Raw genomic sequence first — 24,037 nt, forward strand, 5'->3', positions numbered from 1 at the left:
CAAAAATATTAAACTCGGGTCCCTCCTTTTGAACAGCTGCATGCTTAAACGTCTCCCTCTGTCACCTGATAAGCAGCTGAGTCCAGTGTCATCGCGCTTTCCTGCAGCCATGGGCTGGCGAGCGGTGCGCGTTCACGGCCCACGAATGGTAGCCATCATTAATCAAGAGCAGAGAAACGGATGTGCGATGGCTCTGCGGAGGAAAATGTGAAGTCAAAGCGGCTGTAAGATGTAGAGCGTTTCAAAATTTTCCGATCCAGTCCCAGTGGAAACACGCGTGATGCTGAGAGGGGCTCGTTACAAATGCGTTCTTATTGCGCAGTTTTAAATCCACGCTCGACCTTTAACACCGTGCGCGAGAGTGGAGCTGCTGGAGGTCACCTTTCCTGCCAAAAGCCTCTGGCACTGCCTTTCCCAGGATGAAGAGCACGCGGGCATCTCACGTTTCCAGGCTTATGATCGGTTGTTGTCGAAGTCTTATGGAGCAATACACAGAAACGGTCCATGTAATGTGCCACCGGTTTAATTTAAAAATAAAATACAATAAAAACAGAACATTAGTTTTGTGTGGATGTGATTTCTTCGTCTTTTTTAAAAGTTCCGCCTAAAGCATCCGTTTCCACATAAATTAAAGAGTAATTTAAACAGTTGTAAATGACTTCTTGGGCTATAATCTGTCAAAAACACCTCAAACATAACTCTCATGAATGATATCAAGTCATTCCGAGGCAGAAAGAACGGCCCTGTCACAAAGTAGAAGCTGCAATCAAGTTTTGGTAAAGGGACTATTTACTGAGACTAAAAAAATTGTCTCTTTGAAGAGAGATCTGGCCAACATGGAAACAAATATCACATTTCTATAAAGATGTTTTAAGTGTCAAAAAAGGACTGGACTGACTGCAAATATGGAGTAGGAGCAACCAGGCTTGCAATGCTGATCATTTCTTGATTTTAGCCCTTCATAAATCCTGTTCATTACCAATAAACAATGGCTTAAAATAGACACATTTGACTGTGCAGGATTCATACATTCAAAGATGTTTAAGAAGCACGTTGTCTGAAAACGCCATGATGGTTTTACAAAACAAACAAACAAAATAAGAAGAAAGTGACACTTTTCACAACAATTCACGTAAAAGCACCGACACTGGGATCATAATCAATGTGACACTAAGAGGCAATCCGCCAACCAGCAGTGAGTAATCCTCACACACTCGTCTTCACCTTTCTAGTAATGTGCAGCGTAATGGCGCACTAGTTTGTCCCTGTGCGCTCGCCGTCCTTTCACATGATTTCCACTGCGTGTGACTGCCCTGCATTCCTCAAGTGGCGATATTTTCTCTGTGTGGAAGTAATTAAAACTTACAGCGAGCGAAACGTAAACATGGCGTGAAAACACGCTCCGTGGCCGTGTTTTGAGTGATCTGCGGCAAACAGCGGACCGTCTGCGGCGTGACAGGCGATTACTAAGATCAGAATTCGCGGATAAAACATCAGTTCCACTTTTTGTGTTTTTGTAGTTGTGTGTGTGTGTCAGAGTGCATCTGCAGCCTGCTCGGGTGGATGGATACAAGATACTGAGGGGCTTCTGGGGGCTTCGCGTCGGTCATGGCTGAGCTTCTGCAGTCAGATTCAAGAATGTAAGATCCGCTGAGAGCCACCTTTACTACAGACACCAGCTACAGCATGCAGGATGGACCATAAACATACACGGCTTTGCTACTTAGCTGATAGTGAGCTACTACATTATTATAGCAAACCAAACACGTATCTTTATGCACAAAGTTAATTAGATGCTTGCTTCCAGCACAGTATTACTAATGCGTGGTTGAAATGTGTCGTTTCTTGCTTCTTTATTTCTTAAATGACACATTTAGCCACTCGTGTGTGTTTACTTCTGCAGGTGTAACTATTTCTTCCTATATGATGGATCCAAGGTCAGAGGAGAGGCTGATCCTACAAGAGACGGAATCTGCTACTTCTACCCTGAAGAGGTCTGGCTGACACAAAGTGCTGCAAGCTGCACGTCTAGTGTGTGTGTGTGTGTGTTAGGGAGTGTGTCGAAGATGATAACAATCTCCCAGCACTTGTATTTGTGTGCGTATGTTCTTAGCTTGATTTCAGAGAAGTCTGTGAAAGCATCTCATGTCTCTGTCAGACCCCACTAGACACACAGGAGCTGCTGTGTGGGCAGCTCGCCGGCGTGGGCCGCTGCGTCTCCGAGCTCTCCTCCTCTCCAGCGCGCACGCTCAGGCTGCGCCGCAACAAGTTCGCCATCCGCATGAAAGACGACTTCTTCTGGGTGAGTGGGGCTCTACTGGTGGTCCAGCAGCAACCTCTTGTGATATTTCAGGCTTCCCTAATGGTTATTCAGGGGATGTGTTTTCTTTTCTCCCCCAGGCGCTGGGCTGCTCGGTGGATGTCCCTACTGTCAGCGTGTCTGAGTTCCTGGACCAGCTGATAGACCTCTTCTGTTTCTACAACGGCCCTGTCCGCCAGAGCTATCAGGTGCAGCTGCACAAATACTTCTGCTTTGTTCTACGTAGGTTTAAGAAACATTTACATCAGCCGTCACAAAAAGATCAAGATGTCTGACAGCACAACCAGTGACAAGTTAATAAAGGGGCAAAAAAGCCTTTATGTGTGTGGCTTTCAGCAACACTGTGGGGCTTTTTATTGAAATGGTTTTGGGTGGACTTAGTGTGAAGGGTCAGTGGAAACCTTCATGTCTGGTCTCTTCTCTGAGGAGCCTCCCTGTGCTTCATCCGTAGCACTGACTATGACAACAAGGTGAATCACACGCTGTGGCAGGCGAGCGATCTCGGCCCACGTGAGACATTTCGGGCCGTGCCGTTAAACAGTGGTCTGCCACCTTTATGCTTGAATTTCCTTTAATTTGCCACCTGTCTGAATAAAATCCCCAAATGCTCATTGTCATCAAGTTTGACCTTTGCTTTGCAGCTCAACAGTCAGGAAACCCTGGCAGCCCAGTGGGCGAGGTACCTCTCTCACCTGCAGTCAGGATCCTCAGAGCTTAGTCACATCTTCAGCTGCTTGAAGACCATCGACTCGACTAACGTAAGTACTAAAGGTCACACGTGGGGTTCTGCTTTTAGCCTGCTGCCACTCAGAAGGCAGAATATATCACGACATCCTGTGGTGTTGAGTAAGACCTCAGCATGGCTCGACAAACCATCAGCGGTTCATTTCTGCTTATTTAGTGTGCCTGCAGGATACATGTAAACAATACAGTGGGCACACGCTGGAGATTTGCTCAGTAGATGATAATATAAAAGCAAAATCATTTTTTTTATTGTTTATTTCTGCATGAGCTGCAGGTAACATTTCATCGGATTCATTTCCTCAGGTTGACCCTCTTCTCCTGCTCAAAGCGGCCCTCATTCTTCAGGCCTGTCAGCGCTGCCCTCTAGTGTTAGCTGGATGTATTCTGTTCAGAGGAAGGTGAGCTCGCGTTTGAAGAGAACGGCCACGACTTCTTCTTTTAAATGTCAGCTTCTGAAATCAGAAATTTTTTTTAATGTATTTTTTTGTGATCTGCTTCAAAGAGTTGTCAGCACACAGATGTCTCCAGGGCTCACAATGAAGGTCATGGTTCACGAGAGTGAAACATACACCAAGGTAGGACTTCAACATCTGTCCAGAGGTTTCCTAAACTTTTTTTTCTTTTTTCTTCAGATCAGCAGTAGTAAAATCGTAGATATAATGAAAGGTTAACGTAAGTAAAGCAGCCTGAAAAGACGAGACGCACCAGCCCCCTCCCCCATTCACACGCATACACATAATTAGGAGATGGAAGCTCAAGGGTACTTCGCAGGTCCCTCCGCTGTGAGGACACCATGCTTGATTGATGCACTGTGCAGTTAGTGTTTTGTGACAAATTTCTTTATTTGAGCAAGCTGCAAAAGCCGTACTTTAGAAGTCAGAGAATAACTTATTCTTCATCCAGGGTCACTCTCTTTGATGTGATAGGTCTATAAACGCATAATATTTCCACATCTCCACTGACTCTATATATTTGTTTCTCTAAGACGCAGGCAATCTTTAATAATGTCTAAAATGTAACAAAAAATACAGCATAACTTTGGCCTGCTGTTAAAGTGCAGAACGTCACTCGTGGACGGGCTATAAACAATCAAGAAATTGTTTAAGTTTGAAACAGCAGCTTGTATGTTTTGTAAAAATGAATGAATATTAAGTGTTGGCATATTTTCAGCCTGATGAAAACTTGGTGTATCTCAACATGGTGTGCAGTGTGTCCTATTAATCTATAACAGATTAATAGAATCTGAAAGCAATGTACTTAAGAAATAGGGGAGAAAAATCCATTAATAATGAAGGGAAACGGGGAGAAAGGTTTTATGGAGTGATGAATCCAAATCTCCAAATGTAAAAGTTTTGTTTCAAAGACACTCCGAGTGTCTGTGACCATCTATAAAACACAGCGGAGGCTCTGTCATGGTTTGGAACTGCATTCCCACCAGTCGTTTTTGAGATCTTGTCAAAATTAATGGAATTATGAACCCAGTAGAGTTCCATCATTTTCATCCACTGTGCCAAAAAGTGTTTTATTGGAAGCAGCTTCATTTTTCAGCATGATGATCCCAAACACACAGCCAGTGCCCTAAACCTGGGTAGAAAAGACACAGTGGAACACCATCAGTCATGGACTGACCACTCCAGAGACTGGACATCAACATTATTGAAGCAGTGTTTTGACAGACAGACAGAACAGAAGGCAAAAAGAAGAGCTTGTCCGTGAAGAAGCCTGGTGAGCTATTCCTGAAGACTATTTAAAGAAAAGTATAAGAAAGCTCGTCTAAGACAGTTCAGGCTGTGTTGAAGAATAAAGAATAAAACCTATAAATGACAGAAAACAGAAAAACTGGAGTAAACCATGACAACTAATCTCAGCGCACGCAGTGATTCATCCTGCATGCTGCTGCTGTGACCCCGGGGTAGCTCAGCTATAAGCAGCTAATGCAAAGACGCAGGCAGAATTGCAGTGTGGTGCCAGGTGTTCTCACAAGCTAGCAAACCTGTTAGATTCCCTGGGAGGATGTGGGCTGGTGGATAATTAAAGTGGGCTGATGATGCAGCTCTCACTCTCAGAGGTGCTCAGAGAGCCTTTATTGTCATTGTGCAGAAAGACACCGAAGTAAGGAGTGCTGCTGCTCCTGTTGCATTTAAGTGTTGCTGCTGTATAACAGGCAGCAACAAATAATAATAATATTTTTGTTTTCTTGTGTAGGCTCAGCGGCCTAATGGAACAAGTGCATCAAGCTCATTTAGCGGTACTGTCAGCTCCACAACTGTGTTCCTGACCGCGCCTGAACTCCAGGACCTGCAGTCCGCTCCTGTCGACAAAGGTTTCAGGTGGTTTCTCCTTATTTATTTTACAGATGATATTCAGTGAAGCTTATTTAAACAAGCTGCTTGAATCCCTTTGTTACACAGTTCTGACATTCTAAAACCTTCCAGCTGTCCTACCACGCCACAAAGAGATGGTCCCTCAAAGAAGACCCGCCTGTCAAGGACTTTATCCGACACTCCTTCTACTGAGTCACAGGTGTCAAATCCAAGTTTATCCAAACCTCCTCAGAAGGCGTCCCTCAGCCCTCGTGGGTCAGACTCCGATGTGTTCAGCCCGGCTTCGTCCCACAGCGCTGCCAATTCCCTCAACCCATCTCCACAGTCGCTCAGGCTTCTCTCAAATGGAGAAAACACTGTTGAAGATGAGGCGGAAGAGAGCCGCTCCCGCGACAGCACAGGTGGTCGCAGCCAGATTCGCAGTGAAGGAGACGGCTCCGTGTTTGAAGAAGACTCCCATCTAAATGGAGGAGAAGGGGAGGGAGCTTTTGGGGGTGTGTTTGAGTTTCAAGCGGTCGAGTCTGGAAATGAGCAGCCGCACGATGATAAGGTGGTGGAGGAAGACAGCAGAGTCTCCCGTGAGAGTGTTTCAGGCCACAAGGCAGGGAAGAGCGATCCTCCTCCTCTTCTTCCTCCTCCTCATCGTCTCTCTGACGCCTCAGAGGAGATTGCGCTGATCCCCATGACGTTGTACATGCACAGAGTGAAGGGCTTGGTGCTGGCTCTGCTGGTGGAGCCTCACTTCATGAGTGACGCCACTTCTATGGAGGAAGTGGTGAGGGCTGTGTTTTGTTTTTCCTCTGCAAACTGCAGCTCAATTTAAATTCAAGCAAATGAGTGCGTTGTTTTTGCCTTTGTCATGCTGATACGTGGCATTGTCGATCTGTCTCCAGTATCACAGCAGCCTGGCTTCACTCAATGGACTGGAGGCCCATCTGAGGACCATCTCTCCGGGTGCCCCGGGAGGTCCAGGGCCCTACACCTTTGCCCATTTCGACTGCATTCAGAGCACGCTCACAAGTAATAACTGCCCCTTAAATATCTAATCAGCTGTCTCCCTGCGTTAAATATTCGGCACTCCCTGCGCTTGTCTTTTCAGCTTTTTTTTCATATCTGATATTCCCAAACATTCTGTCTCTTCCAGTTTTCCAACTTTCACTTTTCTGCTGAAGTGAGTATAAGTCCCTGCATCTCTACCCAGGGCAGTGGGGCTAGGAGGGGGGAGGGTTGGTAGATTGTCTTTGCATGAGCTAACTGCTAATTTCAAGGACTGTGATCAGCATTCTTTTGAGCTGCAGGCATGCCTGTCCAGGTTAATGTGCCTCTGTTATTGTGTGTCTCTGCAGCCAACCTGTCTGGCCGGTCAGGGGGAGCCTGGGATCAACCCTTTGTCAGAGCCACATCACTTCTTCACTCGCATTTCTGTAACACTGAGACTCTGCAGGAGGCTATTATCAGGTCAGCATGGCAATGATGCAGTAGCTTTTGGTGTGAGAGGGTGGAGGGGGCAGGGGGATTTCTTCATCTTCTACTCAAGTAAAGGTTAGAAGGGAGGGGGGATTATTTGACAGTTTATCACGTTCATCCCTCTGAACCTAAACCTTCCCTTAACTAGCGTGGATCTCGCTCTGACAGCTGATGTTTACTGGTAAAAACCTCCCACACTGTTTGCCTTCTTTAGTGTGTTTGTTTGTTGCACAGCGGGCTTGAAATTGAAATCTGCGTGACATTATGTCGGCAGGAATGCCAGCACAGCTGTGTATGGCACCCGCAGCGTGGCCCAGGAGACTTACTTCCAGCAGAACGGAGGCTCGCTGAGGAACTCGGGCATCCCGAACCACCAGGACAGCGCTTTCTCGCTACCCAGCAAGGCCCGGCACAGACTGCTGAAACACGGGGTTAACCTGCTCTGACAGGGCAGCGTCGGGTCGCCCGTTCAGGAGGAAATGTATTTCACTGGGAGAAGAACTGCCCTGTAAGTAACATTAAAAAAATAAAATGGAAAAAAAAGCTCTGCTGTAGGAAATTTTACAACAGGATTACATCTTCTTTGCTGCCCTCCAGCTGTGGTTTACTTGTTCCCATGCTGTACATTACCGTACGCTGTGGCACTGTGCTGTAAAACCCTAGTGGATCTCATATTCACAGCAGAACTGTTTTTTATTTTATTTATATTGTAACTATAAATTTGCTATGACAGTGGATGCTTGTTAAAGCTTAGTTAAAGTAGGTTATGTTTACTTCCATGCTTATATGAGTCTAATTTTATTTGTTACATTTAAACAAAAATAAATAAATAAAGTAACTGTCTGCAGCAGATGTTTCTGTTGCTTTCACTCATGCATTTAGACTGAAGCCAGAATCGTTATCCTCTCCCACATTTGAGAAGAAAAACGTGCTTGTTCGCTGCTCCTGTATTGGCTTATTTGTCTAGAAGTTCTAAAGCATTTTATAATCAACTCTATGTCAGCAATCAAAAGTGTTATTTAAATATTTGGCTATTAGGACTGTGATTTGTCTTTATTGCTGCCATTTACACAAAATGTGTGTATTCGAAGGTTGTCTGAGAAGAGGTTTGCTGTGATGAACTTCTGTGTGTTTTAAAATAAAATGTGATCCGCTCTGAGTTGGCCTCTTATGAGCTACTTTTCTCATGACTTGTTGAAAACAGCTGGGGTTGCCTGACCTTCTTATGACTTCAGTGTGGAGCCTATTGTTTTCTGCCTCTTGCTTAATGGCGCCGTTCAAACGACCATGAACAGGTGTGTGCAAAGCGGTCTGAAATGCCAAACGCATGCCTGTAAGATGTTCATACTTTTGCTCTCTCAGAATATCCTCCCCTATACGTGTTCCGAGTAAGGTCGTTCTCGACCATCCAGCTATGGAGTAATTAGGGCAATTAGCTAAGTAGCTGAATGTGAATGGGCTTGCTCGGCGCTCTGGGGGCGCCTAATTATGCAGGCGCATTCAATAAAAGGCAGCGGGGGTCAAATGGGTGGGCAAGGCACAAAAGGAGGGGCAGGGACTGTGAGGAGGGCCAGGATTCAAATTCTAAGTGGTGTGTTGTCCCCCCATTGTCAGTGGGGTATAATAGCGAGGGGTTCAAACTGGCCGCAGGGCTTTGGAGAGCTGGCATCAGAGAAGAAGTGGCCGCTCCTCGTCGCTGGAAAAGCACTGGGCGGAATTCGGGATTTCACCATGGCCTCTTCAAACTGCACGCGGATTACATCACTTTTCATTTTAATGATGCTGAGCTGCTGTGGAGTGTTCGGGCGCGCGGTGGGCACATCGGAGCTTTTGTCACAGGAGCCACACGAAGCGACTTTACGCACGGACCGGTGCGCGGAACTGGAAGCACCTTGGCTGGAGAACACGGAAGAAGCTCGCGTGGATAGCGGGACGCGTTTGGAGATCAGCATGCGGCACTTTTCCGCGAGAGCTTCACGTGGGTTGGTTTTTCCAGGAAAACCTCTGTTCGGCTTCGTCCGGCGCGTCTACCGCTGCTGTCAAGAAGGAGAAAACTGCAGGAGGCTGAAAGGGATTCAAGGTCGCATGAGAGGAGGTAAGAAAAAAAAGAAAGAGAGAATACACCCAGGCAAAAGAAACTTTAACTTTTCACTTTAACTTCATGCTCGTCCTGTGGAGGTCAGATGTGCTGAGCGGGACTGATCCTGATGGGAGGGAGTATTTCTAAAAAATCCCCCAAACAAACAAAAAACCCAACTAAAATCGAAGATCGAAGATAATCCCTGTGGTTAATCCTCCAAAACAGAGTTCAGTTCAATACATAAAACTAGCTGTGTGGTAACCACGGGAACGGACTATTCACATCTGTAAGCATCAGCTGGCCTCCACACAGCTTCTTCTCATATTTCTTGAGCTTACCTGCTATATTAAGAATCTTAATAATTCCAGAGTTTAAAAAAAGTTGTGCTGCAAATTAATCAGGAGAGAAGAGAAACTTTGTTCAGTAAACCATTCTGAATGGGTCTAATGAGCGATGAACTAAGTGAATAAATTACAGGGATGAATTGGTACCTAATTTAGCAGAAAATTAAGCAAAAGAAACATGAATAACACGAAGCAGCCACACACAGAGTAGGCATTCTGGCTTTTCCCTTTAAAAATATCATTTTTCAGCAGAGGTGAAGTGAAGACAGAAAGGCAGTTTGGGGGTGGATAATGACTTGAATAATGCAGCTGCAGGGAGGACTGTGTTATCTGCACACAAATGAGTCTTAGCTGGCTTAATGTTCCCTTCAAGAATTGTTGAGACATCCTGCTGACTCATTAACAAGGCATTAGGAGTGAAAACATCACCTCTGCGGCAGAGCCTGACATGAGTGAATGTGCTTCTCTGTGACATGAAATGCTGTACCGTGACTCTGACTGTTAATTGCCTCTTCTCCGCCTCACCAGATACGGGTGTGGAGTTTGTCCTCACCAGGGAGATCTTGTCATTAACGGTTACAAGAGCCGAGCTTCACCTTCAGCTTTCCAACCCGCAACATCTGGACATCCGCCCTGTGCTTCCATCCATGGCGAAGCACAAGCTTCCTACAAGGTACAGGCTCAAAACTCAAGAAATGTACTTTTGGTGTTTTTACACACAATCTTATTCAAGACCCAGTAATATCATTTGACTGATGGGCTCTGGGAATGGCTGGCCTGATTGTGACACTGTCTCTTGCCACCTTTAGGTACACTCTGGGGTCACGGGGTCACACCGTGGAATTGAGAGTGGACCTGTTGTTCCTTTTCCACAGCGCACAGGAGGTCATGGGTGGCCGAAGGCAGGGCCCCAGCTTGACAAACATCTGGCGGGTGGCGTTTTTGTCCGGTGGAGATCCGTCGGATGAAAACCCCTTCGTAAAGGATCCGCAGGACATGTTGGGGAGTCGTCCTCTGGATCTGGGCTTGGTCCTGGGTTGCAGTCAGGGTGGAACTGAGGTGTCATGTAGAGCTGGTGGTGTTGATTTTACGCACACACCTTTCATGGCTCTTTATTTTGGATCAGGTTAACAGTTGGACCTGACTGTTTTTGCATGGCAGCATTCATCGGTCTATTGCCATTACCAGCTGAACACAAAAGGATGCACTTCAAATGTCAAAATGATTAATTTATAGGCTAAAGCTTATGTAAACTATCTATTTCTCTCTCTATATATGTAAATATGTACATTGTAAATATGACATACTGTAAGTTTGTGTAATTTTGTGGTTATGAGACTCGGTCCAGCAGCAAACCGCGTGGCCTCCTCAGTCTGCTTTGTTCAGCAGCTGTCCTCCTTTAGCTACGCATGAATCTGCCTCGTGCTTCTATTTAAAGAAGTTTTCACAGTTGGTGGGAAAAGAAGAAAAAAACAACACCTGGACAAACAAAGGGCTTGCACATGTGCTTCGACCATGCTGAACTGAGCTGCGATTATTCTGTTCATTTGTGAGGACGTATGGTTAGACCCTCGGACCCTGTGACACTTTTCTATCCTACCTCAGAAACCGATGATTATCATCGTTCACTTTTTTTTGTGATTTTCATTTGTTTACTCAAAATTTGCTTTGCTTATGTGGTTGAACTGACCATAAAATAACTTATTGGCTACACAATAAATCAGCTATTAATAAAATTCTTTAGACGACAGTGTTGACTTTATCTGTGTTACTGTCCCTAAATTTATGGCACCGAGGAACACAAGGCATAAGATGCCACGACGCTGCTGCCATTCAATAAGGGTTTCATTATGAAAATATATACTTATGAAGGACAAACAGAAAATAAGAGATGAGAGCCCCAGCTAAAAAACCCAGGCGGTCCTGAAGTGGTGCTTTGCCTGACTTGGAAGAGATTCTTTTTTGTTTCTGGATTCAAAATTGTTATTTTCTGGAACGATTCTTTACCTTTGTGAGATACAATTTTGCATCTTATCGCCAAATATATACCAAACTGAAGGACTATGACACAAAATGAGATCCAGATGTTCCTGATGTGGTGTGGCATGTGTGTTTTCAGCCTCTGTGGAGGTATTCAGTTTCAGGCTTGTTCAGTTTTTAGCCTTTTTAGACTATTTCTATTATTACACACACACACACACACACACACACACACACACACACCTCACCCTCTGACTCAGTTTGCCAGTGGGGGGTAAGGCACTCAAAGCTATTTGAGAGCTGCTACCCTTAATCTGAATAACAATAATCTGGCCAAAGGGTTCAGGCAGTGAGTAGCCACCATCATCTGAGAGACAATTATCCATTTGTGAAGTAATTAAAAAAAAATGAATAATGTATGTTATTGTGTTATTTATGCAAGGCGTCACATGACACGGGCACTTTTAAGGTTAAGAGGTTTAAGGTAGAGCCTTGCTTGTCCTGGATTTTTAGCTAACGCTGATATTTAGGCGGTATCAAATGATGTACTGGTTTTAAAGTAATAACAAGAATTATCTGATGACCCGATCTTTACTGCAGTTCAGTTAAAAAACAAATTCTTAACAATATATTGGCACATATCAGATGACATATACCCTGATACAGACAAATGTGTGATAGATCAATAATAATTACCAAGCCAAGCCAATATGTTGGAAGCTATTCATGCATCAACAAAAGGTACAGTGGTCCCTCATTTCTTTATATGTTGTTAAGAAAATGGGAAATAGGTGCTGTGGATGACTGAACCATGCAGTCAAACTTGGATCTAAATCTTTTATGAACTTTGTGTTCATAATTTCACCAATTTTGGAAGGATCGCCAACGCTGTGTCTCACAGATGGCTGTCCACACTCACTGTTGTACCTCTGTACATACTGGATTAATCACTCCATAAGATCTGTTGCTGTTCAGTCCAGCTCGTGTCATTTAGCATAGATCAGTGTTTTCTCCTCGTTTCTCTTCATTAAGCACGACTTCTTTCCACTCAGACCACTTCTGTCCAGATGCATCTCTCAGTATCAGATCTTTTATGGATTTTTCAGTAAAGACCTCATTAGATTACATAAATTACTTTTGCAAACTGTTCATCTGGTGAAGATATATTTGTTTAGGCTTTTGCCATGCAGAGAAATACCAAGTTTTCAACTAACAGCTCTGTGGGAGTCTCCTTGGAGTAAAAACACTAGTTTGTGTGTCAAACTGTTATCTTTACAATTTTTCATAAATATAGCTAAAGAAATAGGAACAGATGTGTTCCTGCAACAGGCTACAAGCAGTAAAATGATTAAATACTACTTTTTGTTTTGCCAAGTTCTCTATTATGTGTAGATAATATTGGTTTATCCCTTACGAGTCTTTTATGCTCAAGTGATTGGTAACGTAACAGAATAAGTTCCTCTGAAAGTGGGGGAGGAACAAGGACTGCAGGGAAAATGAGCAGATAACACTACTTAAATGCAACTCTGGCTCCTCGGAACAAAAGAAAGAAATGGAGGGGTGGCTCAAGACTTGTACGCTACACCAAGTCCAGCATACTTCATACTTTTTAATTCCAAAGTACTTGGCCTAAAAGAAATTCAATTAACCAGAGCACTATGTTCAAATATTAACTGACCTGGAATAATTGTAGGTGGTAACTCCTGGGTGGTGGAGGTGGAAGAACAGCAGCAACACATTCTGATAAAAATAGCACATTTATTAAAAAGACAGCATTTATCAGCAGTTCCCATATATGCCATATCTGAGGCAGAAGATCAGGGGTCTCGCATACAGTTTCTCAGTCCACCTGCTGCTGCTTACATCCCTCAGAAGAGCAATTATTTACCAAACACGTGCGTATAAGGGACAACTTGCACACTCCATGTCTCACGCATACACATTCACGGCAGCAGACCCGGCTGTTCAAATTGAATGGGCTGCTGCCTGGGCAATGGGCAAGTTGGCTGATTTCTGCTGTTCAAATTTGTTTCCGTTTAAGTTGATCTCACATGTTTAGTTTAAAAAAAAAGAAAAAAAAAAAAAGAAAAAAAAAGTTAAAAGAAAACATGCCAAAACAAAAACAATTTTACAATAATTACAGAGCAATTCAAACGACTCTTTTACAATGATTTTTAAAAAACAAAGACAAGATTGAGTATTCTGGCATGGCCTCAATAAATGCGATGACAAGACATGAAATGACATGTTAGCTTGATTTAGCACGTTTCCCAGGTGAAAGAAAGGATGAGAGGTAATTATTTTGCACCATGTTAGGACTCTGATGAACAATTTGGATGGAATGACTGAAATTCTTTGGTTCTCTTGTGGGAAAAGAAAAAAAGCAGAGCAGATCTTCATTCCACTGTGGTAGTTAACTACGAGACCAACAACAAAAGGTCTGGAAAGAAGGATGTGAGGAGACTGCTTGAAATAAGTTGTGGGTATATGTTTATTACACTTTTCCTGCAAAACTTGTGGTTTTTTTAGTTGAGGTTAAGAACAGACTTGATATACATTTTAATTCTTCTGACATGTGTCCTGTTCTCCTAAAAAGAGTCCTTCCTGTGGAATGAAAATCTAGCCCTGAAAAGTTTTTTTGTACAGAGAAGGAAGAAAAATAAAATAAAAATAAAAAAAAATAAAAAGGCTGTTTTGACATAAGCCAACAAAAGAGCCACCTCAAGGCGAATGATGGTAAAGCGCATTTGTATTTAACAATTCAAGGCAACAAAGACACATGCGCACACACACACACGCGCACACACACACACGACATTTTAAAATACATGAGGCAGTGCAAAATGTCACACCAATAATATATCACGTTTTAAAAAGTCAAACTAAAACAAATCCTGAGGAAAAAAAAAAAAAAAAATTTCAAACAAATCCAAGCGTATTATAAAATATCTCCAGGTCAGCCCCGCTCCGATTTAATTTACACCTAACGCAATGGAAGATCCCATATATTCAGAGATAATCTCATTTGTTTAACAGACAGCTCACCTGGCTGCCTGTTAGAATTTTTATACTCTGTACCAATAACCATTTCTCCCCAGAAGAAAAGGCCACAAAGTCATCTTCATAAGAAACAAAACAAGATCAAAAACAAACCCTCACTTACAACCCCAAATTAACAAAACCAAAAACATTGTCGTCACACGATAAAAAGTGTGATCTTGTACCTTATATACAAACGCGACTGTGTAGACTTGCAGAGGAGCAGAATATGGTGACTTTGGCGCTGGATTAAATGAACGTTTTGCATCTTTTCAGAGGAAAGAAAGGCGCTTATACAGATTGGTGACAAATGAAAGAGAGAAAAAACAAACAAACCCCAAAACAAAATCAGTCACATACTTGATGACTGCAGTGAGGAGACCTTATTTTCTGCTGTGCTATGAGGCATTTTGATGGGATGGCTTGGGTCCACTTGGCCCCCTGAAGCTGGTGTTATATTTTCCCTGCAAGGGGTGAGAACAAGGCTCCAAGAGGACATCTGTGTGCCCCCCCCCTTTTTTTTCTTCTTCTTTTTAAACCATGCAAATTGTACACTATATTATAAATAGTACACTATTTATAATAAAGAACTATAAAATTTTCTTGATGGCTTCTTTGAGTGATGGACGCAAGCTTGTACATGTCAAGGGTGGAGAGTCCACACCAAGCTGGGAGCAAGTTGTTGCCCCAAGGAGATGGTTGAGTATCTCCAGGTCTTGTATGTGAGACAGAGAAGGAAGGAGCAGGTGTATGCTCCAGTGCTGTCATGGTGAGGAGAGCGCTGAACGTGAAAGCGAAGCTGTCGATTTACCTGTGGATCACTTATGGCCATGAACTCTAAATAGCAACCAAAAGAAAGACTGAGCAAATACAAGCGGTGGAAATGAGCTTCCTCTGAATGGTGTCTAGGTTCTGCCTTAAAGACTGGATGGCTATTCAGGTCAGCAGAGCTGCTGGATCTCTGCAACAAAATGAGCCAGTTGAGCTCGATCAGGCATCTGACTTGGACCCGATCTGAGCTCCTGGATGAGGTGTTTCGGTTACGTCCAACTGGGACTAGGCTGGAGTAGACCCCGGACACACTGGAGAGATTGTGTCTCTGTCTTAGGAACACTTGAAGGTAAAGGAGGTGGCTGGGGAGAGAGAGAGAGATCTCTGCTTAAGGAGCTGTCTTGGGACCTGGATAAGTGGCAGAAAATGCAGACAGATGGAAGGACTACGCATTCTCGATATCCGTGTCATCAAGCGAGCCTAAGTGCCACCATAAAGGCAAAGGTCAACGCAATCAAATGGTCATCTTTGTCCTACAAGAAGAAACAAACAAAAAACAAAACAAACCTTCAAACCCGATGGGAGTGACTTGAAGGAGGGTCCGAGTCTAGTCTCACTTCCAATTAAAAAAAAACAACAAAACAAAAAACAAAAAAAACAACAACAACAACAACAACAACAACAACATGCTGAGACTCAGTCAAGGCATTTTGGCGTCACCAGCAAAATTCTGAAGATACTAACAATTAACCACTTAGGAAACCCCACCAGGTTTGGCTGCCTTAACCCAACCAAAAATAAAGTGAAAATATGAGTAAACTTCACACTAAAACAACCCAAACATGCTAAAGCTCCCGCATAAGACGCCAGTCAGTTTCCTTCGTGACACACTTATCTGGAAACTTCTGGAATCAGTGCCAAGGCACACTGAAACACTGTTGGTTTGTTCTTTCATTTCTCACCAGTCTGTATGAAATAAGAGTAAGATATTACAACATTCAAAAGAAACAAAACACACACACACAACACTACCATAAACTGGCTAAATATTTTCTGGCACCAAATTTTTAAACCACCATCAATCACAATGAGGAGGACTGAGGAGTAAGGAAGCATCCACGACGCCTGAATTATTAATCACTTTTCAAGTACTGCGTATGGCAACAGCAATACTAGTCAGAGAAGGGAGAGGAGGATTGGGTGGTGAGTACTTAAGACGCATTAGTGAAACAGGCAAAGTTACAAAATCATCCTCAGAGTAGAGCTAAGCACTTAAGGTAAGTAACTAGATACATTAACAGGAGACTTCACAACAACGCCACCAAAACCAAAAAACAAAGCTTCTTTTCAGTCTGCGTGGAAAGCCAAGAACATTTTTGTCCAAACAAAAGCTCAAAGCGGACGCCGACAACATAGATATGTGAGGGGAGTGCGAGGCGGGGGGGGGCTCATAGATTTCATTTTGTCCCAATTTGATCAACTCAAAAGACCGAAATATGACCCCACAGGAAATTCACAATGTAACTACACATAAAAGGTACAGGCAACACTGAAACGTTTGACGACAACAGAATGGAAAAAGCTAAGAGAAGAATTGAATAAAGGTTCACACATATCATCTGGTACACAGTTGATTTTTTTAAAAACTTATATTATTGTTGTGCTTTCTCACCTCTCAGAGGACAAACATCCGATATACAAAGAGTGACTTGGAGAATACATGGCAAGTGTATCGGGGGGGGGGGGATTTGTAATCATTTAGAATCCTAATATTAAGAAGTCCTGACCTGTTGTGATAGTTTAACACTTCAGAGTCAACTACTCACATTTGTTTTAAAAACACATTTTGGACAGAGATATAAAATTCAAATTTAAAAAAAACAAAAAAACAAAACCAGGCCACCATGTTTGAAGTTTTCTGATAAAATAACAAAAATGACATTCTTTGGTGAAACAAAAAAAGACACGCACTAGTGAATGAACAGAAAAAAAAAGAAAAAAAAAGGCAGATGTCACAGAAAATACAGCGATGTAACTGACTCAATGAAGCTTTTCACAGCATGAACTTTGCCTCTCACTAAATATGAATATGGCGTCTTTTACTGAAGGAAACAGCTTTTTTTTTTTTTTTTAAAGATTAGATGTGCGACTTGTAAAATAAATCCATCCTCGGGATGACCCCCCCCCCCAAAAAAAACCAAACAAACAAAAAAAGCGACCAAACAAACTCCAATAGGGTCTTGTAATTTGTTATCACAGATGAGCACATTTTTGATGGCCCTGATTTAGTATTTGGTGGAACAATACCAAAGATGTTCATCACTGCACACAGACGCATTTCTGAAACCTGACCTACATTTACGTAAAGGCAAGGCGACTTAGACAGCAAGTGAGCCCACCGGTTATCAAAGGACTTTCTGATATTTCAACATGGCAGGTAGAAGATGGCACATCAACAAAAAAGGACCAACTAGAACAGAAAGATACGAATATTCCATCTCTGCACTTGTCTCTCAGATGACAACTGCATTTCCATTAACCGTGACAGATTTCTAGTTTATTTAATCAAATTCTCAGCAGTACCATTTCCAATTTGAAAGTAACATGTCTGGCCAGATGCTGAGCAGGAGTGCATTCTTTCTACGCCCCGTACAAAGCAATGCTTTTTAGTTTACAAAAACCGTCCCGGACCAAACACTCCTGAGCATCCTTTTAATGCCGAAATGTTGTTTTTTTTTTTCCCCCCAGCCTTTGAAGGACTGGTGTGGAAATGGCTAACACTGTTCAAAAGGGTCAGCAGAGGTGGATGCAAACAAATTCAAAGAGAAGCGCACAGCATACACTTCCTGCATCTCCTTCCCCCCCATTCTTACAGCATCTGCGTCGTCTTGCAGTGGGTCTTCCAAAAGTTATTGTCTTCTTTGTGTACTTCCTTGTCCAGCCCTCTCCTGTGTGTATGTTTTACCTGTGCTGCTGTTACCACCATGACCCCCTCCCCCCCCTCATTCTCCTCCTCCCTTCCTTCACAGTCCCGTGTCCGTCTCGTTAGTAGATAGTTTTAGCTCACAGCCGGCAGAGGCAGAACAGTGTTGGGATGAACACCCCAAACGCAACGAGGATGGGAAACATTAGGCTGCTGTTGTCAGCTGCGTATGGGTTTGGTGTTCGGGGGCCTGACTGGACCCTGTGATGGGTACCTTTTGGGGGCTTTTTCTTCCCACCTTCCTCGCCTACTTCACCCTCATCATCGTCGTCGTCATCGTCCTCAGGCTTCTCTAAGCCAGGGTGAGGTTGAAGCTTTGGTACATCTTAAAAGATGTAGAACAAAAGTCAGGGAGAGCTCGCTGGTCCCAGAAAGTCAAAATGCTTTAGTCAACACACTTCACTGTAAAGTGCTGAACAATGTGTTTAACAATCTTAGGACTCACCTTCTAATGTCCCCTTCATCACGTAGAGAGCGCAGATCTTGGGGTTGTCATAATAACCCTGAAACAGCAGATTCAACAGAGTCAAATGTAAGCAAAACGTGTATCCACATATACTTTCAAAGCTCCCATTTAGTTGTTTGAGTTTCCATATTTGTTTCTCGACTTCCCATTCAGTTTGTGGTGTACATTTAATCCCATTTTGTGTCCAAATGGAGTTCAACTGATTCAGGGAAGGAAATCTTTTTAGACAGGAAAAATGCAAAGAGTGCCAGTGGTCCACAAAAATAATGGAAGAAAGAGGTCACTGCAGAAACTTTCCCAAGTATGCCACTTTATACATTTAGCATACAGTCGCATGCCCTACAAACAGACTACCTGCTGTCATTCAGAGCTTTAAAAGGAATCATAAAGCTGTATTTTTTTTCTTATGGCTGCAGCTCATTGATCAACATTTACTAGTATAAACTGAAAAGTGTAATAATTATGATGCATGTGTGTGAAAATAAATGGTGACTAGACAATTTCAATTTGGAGTCATTCAGTGAAACTAGTTAAACACATTTGAAATGAGAACATTACATAGAATATTTGTACAGTAGCAGAACCCATGACTTAATTTTGGTCATGTTGCCACGTCACTCCAAAACCGCAAATAGCAGTCAATAAGAAGTCACACGCATATGTGCGCATTTTATTATTTTATTGATTTATGTATTTTTATATGTGTGTGTAAGTAGTCCTACTTAATTAGGTCAAGTGCATTTTGTTTTTTTTTGGGAGATTTTAATTCATTCATGCTCATATATCTCAAAAGTCTAAAGTCGAACATGATAGATTATGTGAATGGGAAACACAATACTGCTGCTACACTCACACTGGAGATAATAATACTTATTTTGTTAAGTATTATTAACTTCTGATAAAGCAATAAATAGCAGGTCACATCAATGAATTAAAATAAATCTCAAAAAGAAAAAACCAACAACAATAAAAACTTACTTGACCTAATTAAGTAGACACACACACACCATTTTCAAAGGCACTTATTGGGAACCTCACTGATAACATCGACTCCACTATTAACAGGAGCATGAAAGAGATTCAAGATATAAAAATATGGTTCAAGATGCACGATCTAAACTATTCTAAAGACAATTAGGTTGAAAAGCTTCAAGACACTATGGGGGATAAATGATACCAAGGAAGGCAACAAGGTTTGTGAGTCAGCTGAGATAAGGGCATGCCTCAAAACACAGGGTTCAAGCACTGATGAAATTATTATTATTATTATTTTTAATCATTACATTAGCATTACATTGTTTAAAGGAAAATAAGATGTTACAATGTTAACCAATCCAACCATTTTGACACCCCCAACTTTCGCAGACATTACCCACAAAACTCTGACCACCTGTGTCGATATGAAAATAGATGCAAGTAAACATCCAATAAATTCACAGGCCTGAACTAAATAAACCACTTCTAGCAGTGAGAGTCCTGTTTTGCGCTCAATGTTGGAAAGGACAGCTTCAGATAATATCTTGATGTGATTCTCCTGATATTTACCAAAGCTCGTGTGTCAAGATGATCCAGAAATGAATAAACTCAAAAACCACTGAAACGAATGTGAAACAGCACGCTACATCTGTGACATGAAAACAGACTGTTCAGAAAGAATGAAAACCACAGATGTGCCACACTCTTAGTAATCCTGTCCTTCCTCCACTACTAATTTGAATTCACCACCTGCAAGCATCAAAGCAAGTGATGTACACCAGGTTTAATTTTTAGCTTATTTATAACAATTCATGATCTAACAGGTAGTTGTAGTGATATCAGGGAGGAAAAAAAACAAAACATCATTTAATTTTTTTTTTTTTTTTTTTTAAGAAGCATGGTAGGGTCTGGGCTTTAGGCTTTTTTCTTCAGAGGCTTTTGAGTTTAACAGGTTCTGTCACTCCACCCATAAACAGCAAAAACAGCATCTGCTATGCCAGTTATTTTCTTCAGTTCCTTGACAATAATAGTAGGAACAGAAAAAAAAAAATGCCACATCAAGTTCACTCTCCCCTAAGAGCCAATAATATACTGGATGGTTATCAGTCAGTTTCACAGCCCACACACCAACTGGCTATCAAGAGACACTTTCACAAAGGGAGTTCATTATGCAAAGCTTTATGTGTGTCAGGGGTAATGGCACCCATGACACACAAGTAGTTATGCTCATATCTAGATCAAACTGCATTTGAGTTATATTAATATAAAGTGAGTACTACCTTTTCTCCCAACCTCTGACTATTACACATAGCTGCTTGTTGCCATCTTACAATGCTAAAACACTATTAAAGATGTAGAAAATAAGAATTAAACACTTAGTTCATCGCTGTTTTTGGACATGTTGGGTTTAAAAAAAAAAAAGAAAAATAAAGAAAAGTGTTTTAAGCTCAACAATTGACAAATACTTCCAAATACAGCACTCTTATGTAAATGGCCTGCATTACACATTCATGCACTGGTGATGGCAAGCTACATTGTAGCCACAGCTGCCAGGGGGGCCCTTTGACCACCACCAGTTGGCAGACATGGGGTTGCCCAAGGATATTTAGCATGCAGCCAGGAGGCAGCCTGGGATCGAACCACTGACCTTCTGATTAGTGGCTGACCTGCTCTGCCACCTGAGCTACAGCCCTACCCCACACAGTATGTAAACCGTGTGTAAAAATAGCCACGCTCAGATAATTCAACAAATTAGAACTCACCTTTACAAACTCCACAGTGAGCTTGCCGTTGAAAGTGGATACCTCTCCCTGCACGCTCAGCTTGCCCCGTCTAATAGAGAAGGGCACGATCTCATCATGAGCAGTACTGTGTCCTACTCGATCAAATATATCCAGGTCCTTCACCACCACGTGGCCATTTAGACGAACATCAAACACCTGGAAAAACATTCCTGAATCAGTAATGATTAACACCTCATTCTTGTACTGTCACTCACAGACACGTTTAACAGGGAACATTAACAACTCATAAAGTACAAGAAAATGTGGATTAAGGGTGAGGTTATGATGTTCCTTTTACACAGTGGTCATGAGATGGGAAATATACTGGGCCATAACCAATTTAAATGCAACAAAAAATGTTTTTATATAAAAATGCTTCCTGTCCCTTTATTCGTTATTCTCACTAAATTAACTTCTTATTAATTAGCAAATCATACCATGAACAGCCTTTTAAAACTGCCTTACCTTTTGCTGTGACTGAGCAAAGTAAACTTCTGCATACTTCATAACCAGTATATACTCTCCTTCTTCACGAATGGGGACGTCATATCCAAAGCTGTCTTCATTGTAGCGCTCTGTCTGGTACAAAATCTGGTCCTCCTGATTGGACCGTAGTATTGGCAGACGCATCCCATAATTAGAGGCTACAAACGGACAACATCATCAGGCTCGGTATGCAATCAGAAGACAAGATCTGCCTAACAGCAAAAGTACTAGAAATGTGCTGCTTTAGTTGACTTGCAGCATATTGCAAAACCCCACAGATCTTCTCTACATTTGATGACATAACAGCACCGTGCGTCAAAAAAGTAACGAACCATGCTGGGTTTTCACCAAGGTTCAATAAGTTTGGCTCAAAAATGGAACCAAAAACTGTTCTCCAGTCACGCTGATCACATCACTACCTGCTTCCTCTACATATTGAGTGGGGCGGGGCTGTAGCCCTCTATGCTGACTCCTCATAAGTTTGGAGCTACTTGCGGAAGCCAGAACACGCAGGGGTTTCTGCAGGAAATGCCAATTTTACCTCCGTGGAGCACCTACCTTCACAATGTCACTCTCACTAGAACATCAGAGGTGAAGCCTAGCGAAGACACGCACGCATTTTAACAGTTAATCACGTTCACTCACCTTTACCAAGTTTCCCTTCCAGTGGGTCCTTTTTGTAGTGAATACCGTGCACATCTACATGCGCGTCGCCCCCGGCATTTACAGCCCAGATAACCCGTTCAGAGAGGCTGGGCCCCCCACCATCTGCCCAGGACTGCTCGGACAGCAGCGACAGCACCGCTGCGACCAGCCCGGCGACGAGCTGCGCCGTGACCCGCTGCATTACCTCACACCGCCTGCTCCTGGACACACAGACAGATATTCAGCGTCGGTATTTCCCCGCATGCGGCATGTAACATTAACTGTACCACATTAGCCAGTGTCAGGAGCTAGCAAGCTCGTCTTGATGACATGAAACATGATATCTTTAAGTTAGCCAGTATGCTAACAGTACCGGCAGTGGCATTTTGCACATACACACGGAAAATGTCAGTCCAGTCATAAACAATTATTGTAATTTCACGGTGACAAAGTCACGACATATCACCTCTGTATTCATTGGCCAAAGAATAAAAGACGACGAGAAATTAGCAGTGAATAACGTTGGTTATTTAGCTAGGCTAGCTTGCTAGCTAACCTACCTGTCTAACCAGAAATTCTTGGTGAATGAGCCCGGCAAATCTTACCTTCCCCTGCCACAAATATCTCCAACCTGGATTTTTCCAAAGTATAGGCGTGTCTCTGCTTGTCCTGTGAAGCTGAGTGCCTACAATCTACACTGTGCGATAACTTCACCTAGTGCAGATATTGTTAGTTGCTGCTGACTACAGCCTCCTACACTGACTTTCATTCAATGTGTGCATCCAAATGACCATTTGCTCTGCTGCTAGCTGCAGCTGCTGGCAGTTTGCGGAGGGCGGAGCAACGCTACCTAACTACACTTCAAATGACTGACAAGTACTTCGTCTAATCACTTTACTCCGCCGCTTAAAGGTTTCCCGGACCATCAAACACATTTTGTATAACACAAACCAATCACACAATTCTTTGTTTAAACACAAAAAACACAGCTATTAATTCACTTTTAGAAGAATATGATAGAAAATTACTTTTTGAGGGCTGGAACAATTATGCACCCTTAATAGAAACAGGCAAGACTTGTCGTGCGTCTTTTTTCCACGTCAAGTGAGGGATTTCAGCTTGAAAGCCCCGAGTTTAGCCTTAAAGGCAACATAGCGCAGAAGAGTCTTTAGAAGAGTTTTAGGAAGTGACTATGAGGCATAAAAATATTTTAAAACTTCTAAACTCTAATGAAACTATCATTGTGGACTTCACAGCGTGTGAAGTGCTGTATTTTTCAATACTTGCTTAGGATTAAAGCTTTTTTTTGCCCGTCGGTTTAACCATCAGTCTCTTCAAAAAAGCCGCTCGAGGGAAGGCTGTTAAGAAATCTGACAGCTCTACTCACTCTGTAAAAACAAAGGGGAAAAAATATTCAACGCTGTACTTCCAGTATTTTGTTTTTTCTTTTAAATACAATGAACTGAACTATCTAGTCATACAGCATGCAGCACGTGTTCTTTAAGAAGAAGTACCGCCTCCTGTTTTTCCGGTATGGTAGGGTCTCGGCCAATTGGGAAAGTCCAACGCAACGCGCATCCAGGAGAGCCCTATGCGCGAACACGGGGCACCTGAGATTTGACCAGAAAG

At 42.7% G+C, this 24,037-nt stretch overlaps 3 protein-coding genes across 5 annotated transcripts; 2 read left to right on the plus strand and 1 right to left on the minus strand.

The window, feature by feature from the left end:
• The first annotated feature begins 545 nt into the window (after positions 1 to 545).
• On the plus strand, positions 546 to 8,029 carry hps4 (HPS4 biogenesis of lysosomal organelles complex 3 subunit 2). 2 transcript variants are annotated; one of them, XM_005933276.3, is made up of 12 exons: positions 546 to 1,640; positions 1,904 to 1,994; positions 2,159 to 2,302; positions 2,401 to 2,508; positions 2,962 to 3,078; positions 3,368 to 3,462; positions 3,567 to 3,639; positions 5,270 to 5,394; positions 5,500 to 6,163; positions 6,282 to 6,408; positions 6,533 to 6,559; positions 6,735 to 6,845. In XM_005933276.3, exons 1-11 carry the CDS (start codon positions 1,609 to 1,611, stop codon positions 6,556 to 6,558), a joined length of 1,602 nt encoding a protein of 533 aa, XP_005933338.1. In that variant the 5' UTR covers positions 546 to 1,608; the 3' UTR covers position 6,559; positions 6,735 to 6,845. The 2 variants fall into 2 exon arrangements, with proteins under 2 accessions (XP_005933338.1, XP_005933337.1); XM_005933275.3 differs by lacking the exon at positions 6,533 to 6,559 and adding an exon at positions 7,130 to 8,029 and having other exon boundaries at positions 551 to 1,640; positions 6,735 to 6,846.
• Positions 8,030 to 8,201: 172 nt separating this feature from the next.
• si:ch211-170d8.2 (uncharacterized protein LOC571755 homolog) lies at positions 8,202 to 11,450 on the plus strand. Its single transcript, XM_005933274.2, has 3 exons — positions 8,202 to 8,950; positions 9,808 to 9,952; positions 10,089 to 11,450. The coding sequence occupies exons 1-3, from the start codon at positions 8,344 to 8,346 to the stop codon at positions 10,408 to 10,410; spliced, it is 1,074 nt and encodes a 357-aa protein (XP_005933336.1). The 5' UTR covers positions 8,202 to 8,343; the 3' UTR covers positions 10,411 to 11,450.
• Positions 11,451 to 12,997: 1,547 nt separating this feature from the next.
• Positions 12,998 to 23,903, minus strand: mlec (malectin). 2 transcript variants are annotated; one of them, XM_005933272.3, is made up of 6 exons: positions 23,796 to 23,903; positions 22,409 to 22,629; positions 21,743 to 21,921; positions 21,257 to 21,433; positions 18,498 to 18,555; positions 12,998 to 18,377 (listed from the first exon to the last, which is right to left on the minus strand). In XM_005933272.3, exons 2-6 carry the CDS (start codon positions 22,608 to 22,610, stop codon positions 18,133 to 18,135), a joined length of 861 nt encoding a protein of 286 aa, XP_005933334.1. In that variant the 5' UTR covers positions 22,611 to 22,629; positions 23,796 to 23,903; the 3' UTR covers positions 12,998 to 18,132. The 2 variants fall into 2 exon arrangements, with proteins under 2 accessions (XP_005933334.1, XP_005933333.1); XM_005933271.3 differs by lacking the exon at positions 23,796 to 23,903 and adding an exon at positions 23,014 to 23,715.
• Between the last annotated feature and the right edge of the window lie 134 nt (positions 23,904 to 24,037).

This window comes from Haplochromis burtoni, unplaced genomic scaffold (genome assembly GCF_018398535.1).
Source record: "Haplochromis burtoni strain Fernald_Lab_line unplaced genomic scaffold, NCSU_Asbu1 Contig_166, whole genome shotgun sequence".
In the NCBI taxonomy this organism is placed as follows: Eukaryota; Metazoa; Chordata; class Actinopteri; order Cichliformes; family Cichlidae; genus Haplochromis; species Haplochromis burtoni.

Excerpts from the sequence above, each read along its gene's own strand:
- hps4 (XM_005933275.3), top strand. The coding sequence starts at position 1,609 with ATGGCTGAGCTTCTGCAGTCAGATTCAAGAAT. Across the intron at positions 1,995-2,158 it reads GCTACTTCTACCCTGAAGAG|ACCCCACTAGACACACAGGA; the intron begins GTCTGGCTGACA and ends TGTCTCTGTCAG. Across the intron at positions 2,303-2,400 it reads TGAAAGACGACTTCTTCTGG|GCGCTGGGCTGCTCGGTGGA; the intron begins GTGAGTGGGGCT and ends TTTCTCCCCCAG.
- si:ch211-170d8.2 (XM_005933274.2), top strand. The coding sequence starts at position 8,344 with ATGCAGGCGCATTCAATAAAAGGCAGCGGGGGTCAAATGGGTGGGCAA. Across the intron at positions 8,951-9,807 it reads TCAAGGTCGCATGAGAGGAG|ATACGGGTGTGGAGTTTGTC; the intron begins GTAAGAAAAAAA and ends CCGCCTCACCAG. Across the intron at positions 9,953-10,088 it reads AAGCACAAGCTTCCTACAAG|GTACACTCTGGGGTCACGGG; the intron begins GTACAGGCTCAA and ends TGCCACCTTTAG.
- mlec (XM_005933272.3), bottom strand. The coding sequence starts at position 22,610 with ATGCAGCGGGTCACGGCGCAGCTCGTCGCCGGGCTGGTCGCAGCGGTG. Across the intron at positions 21,434-21,742 it reads TTGCTCAGTCACAGCAAAAG|GTGTTTGATGTTCGTCTAAA; the intron begins GTAAGGCAGTTT and ends ATGTTTTTCCAG. Across the intron at positions 18,378-18,497 it reads GATGAAGGGGACATTAGAAG|ATGTACCAAAGCTTCAACCT; the intron begins GTGAGTCCTAAG and ends ACATCTTTTAAG.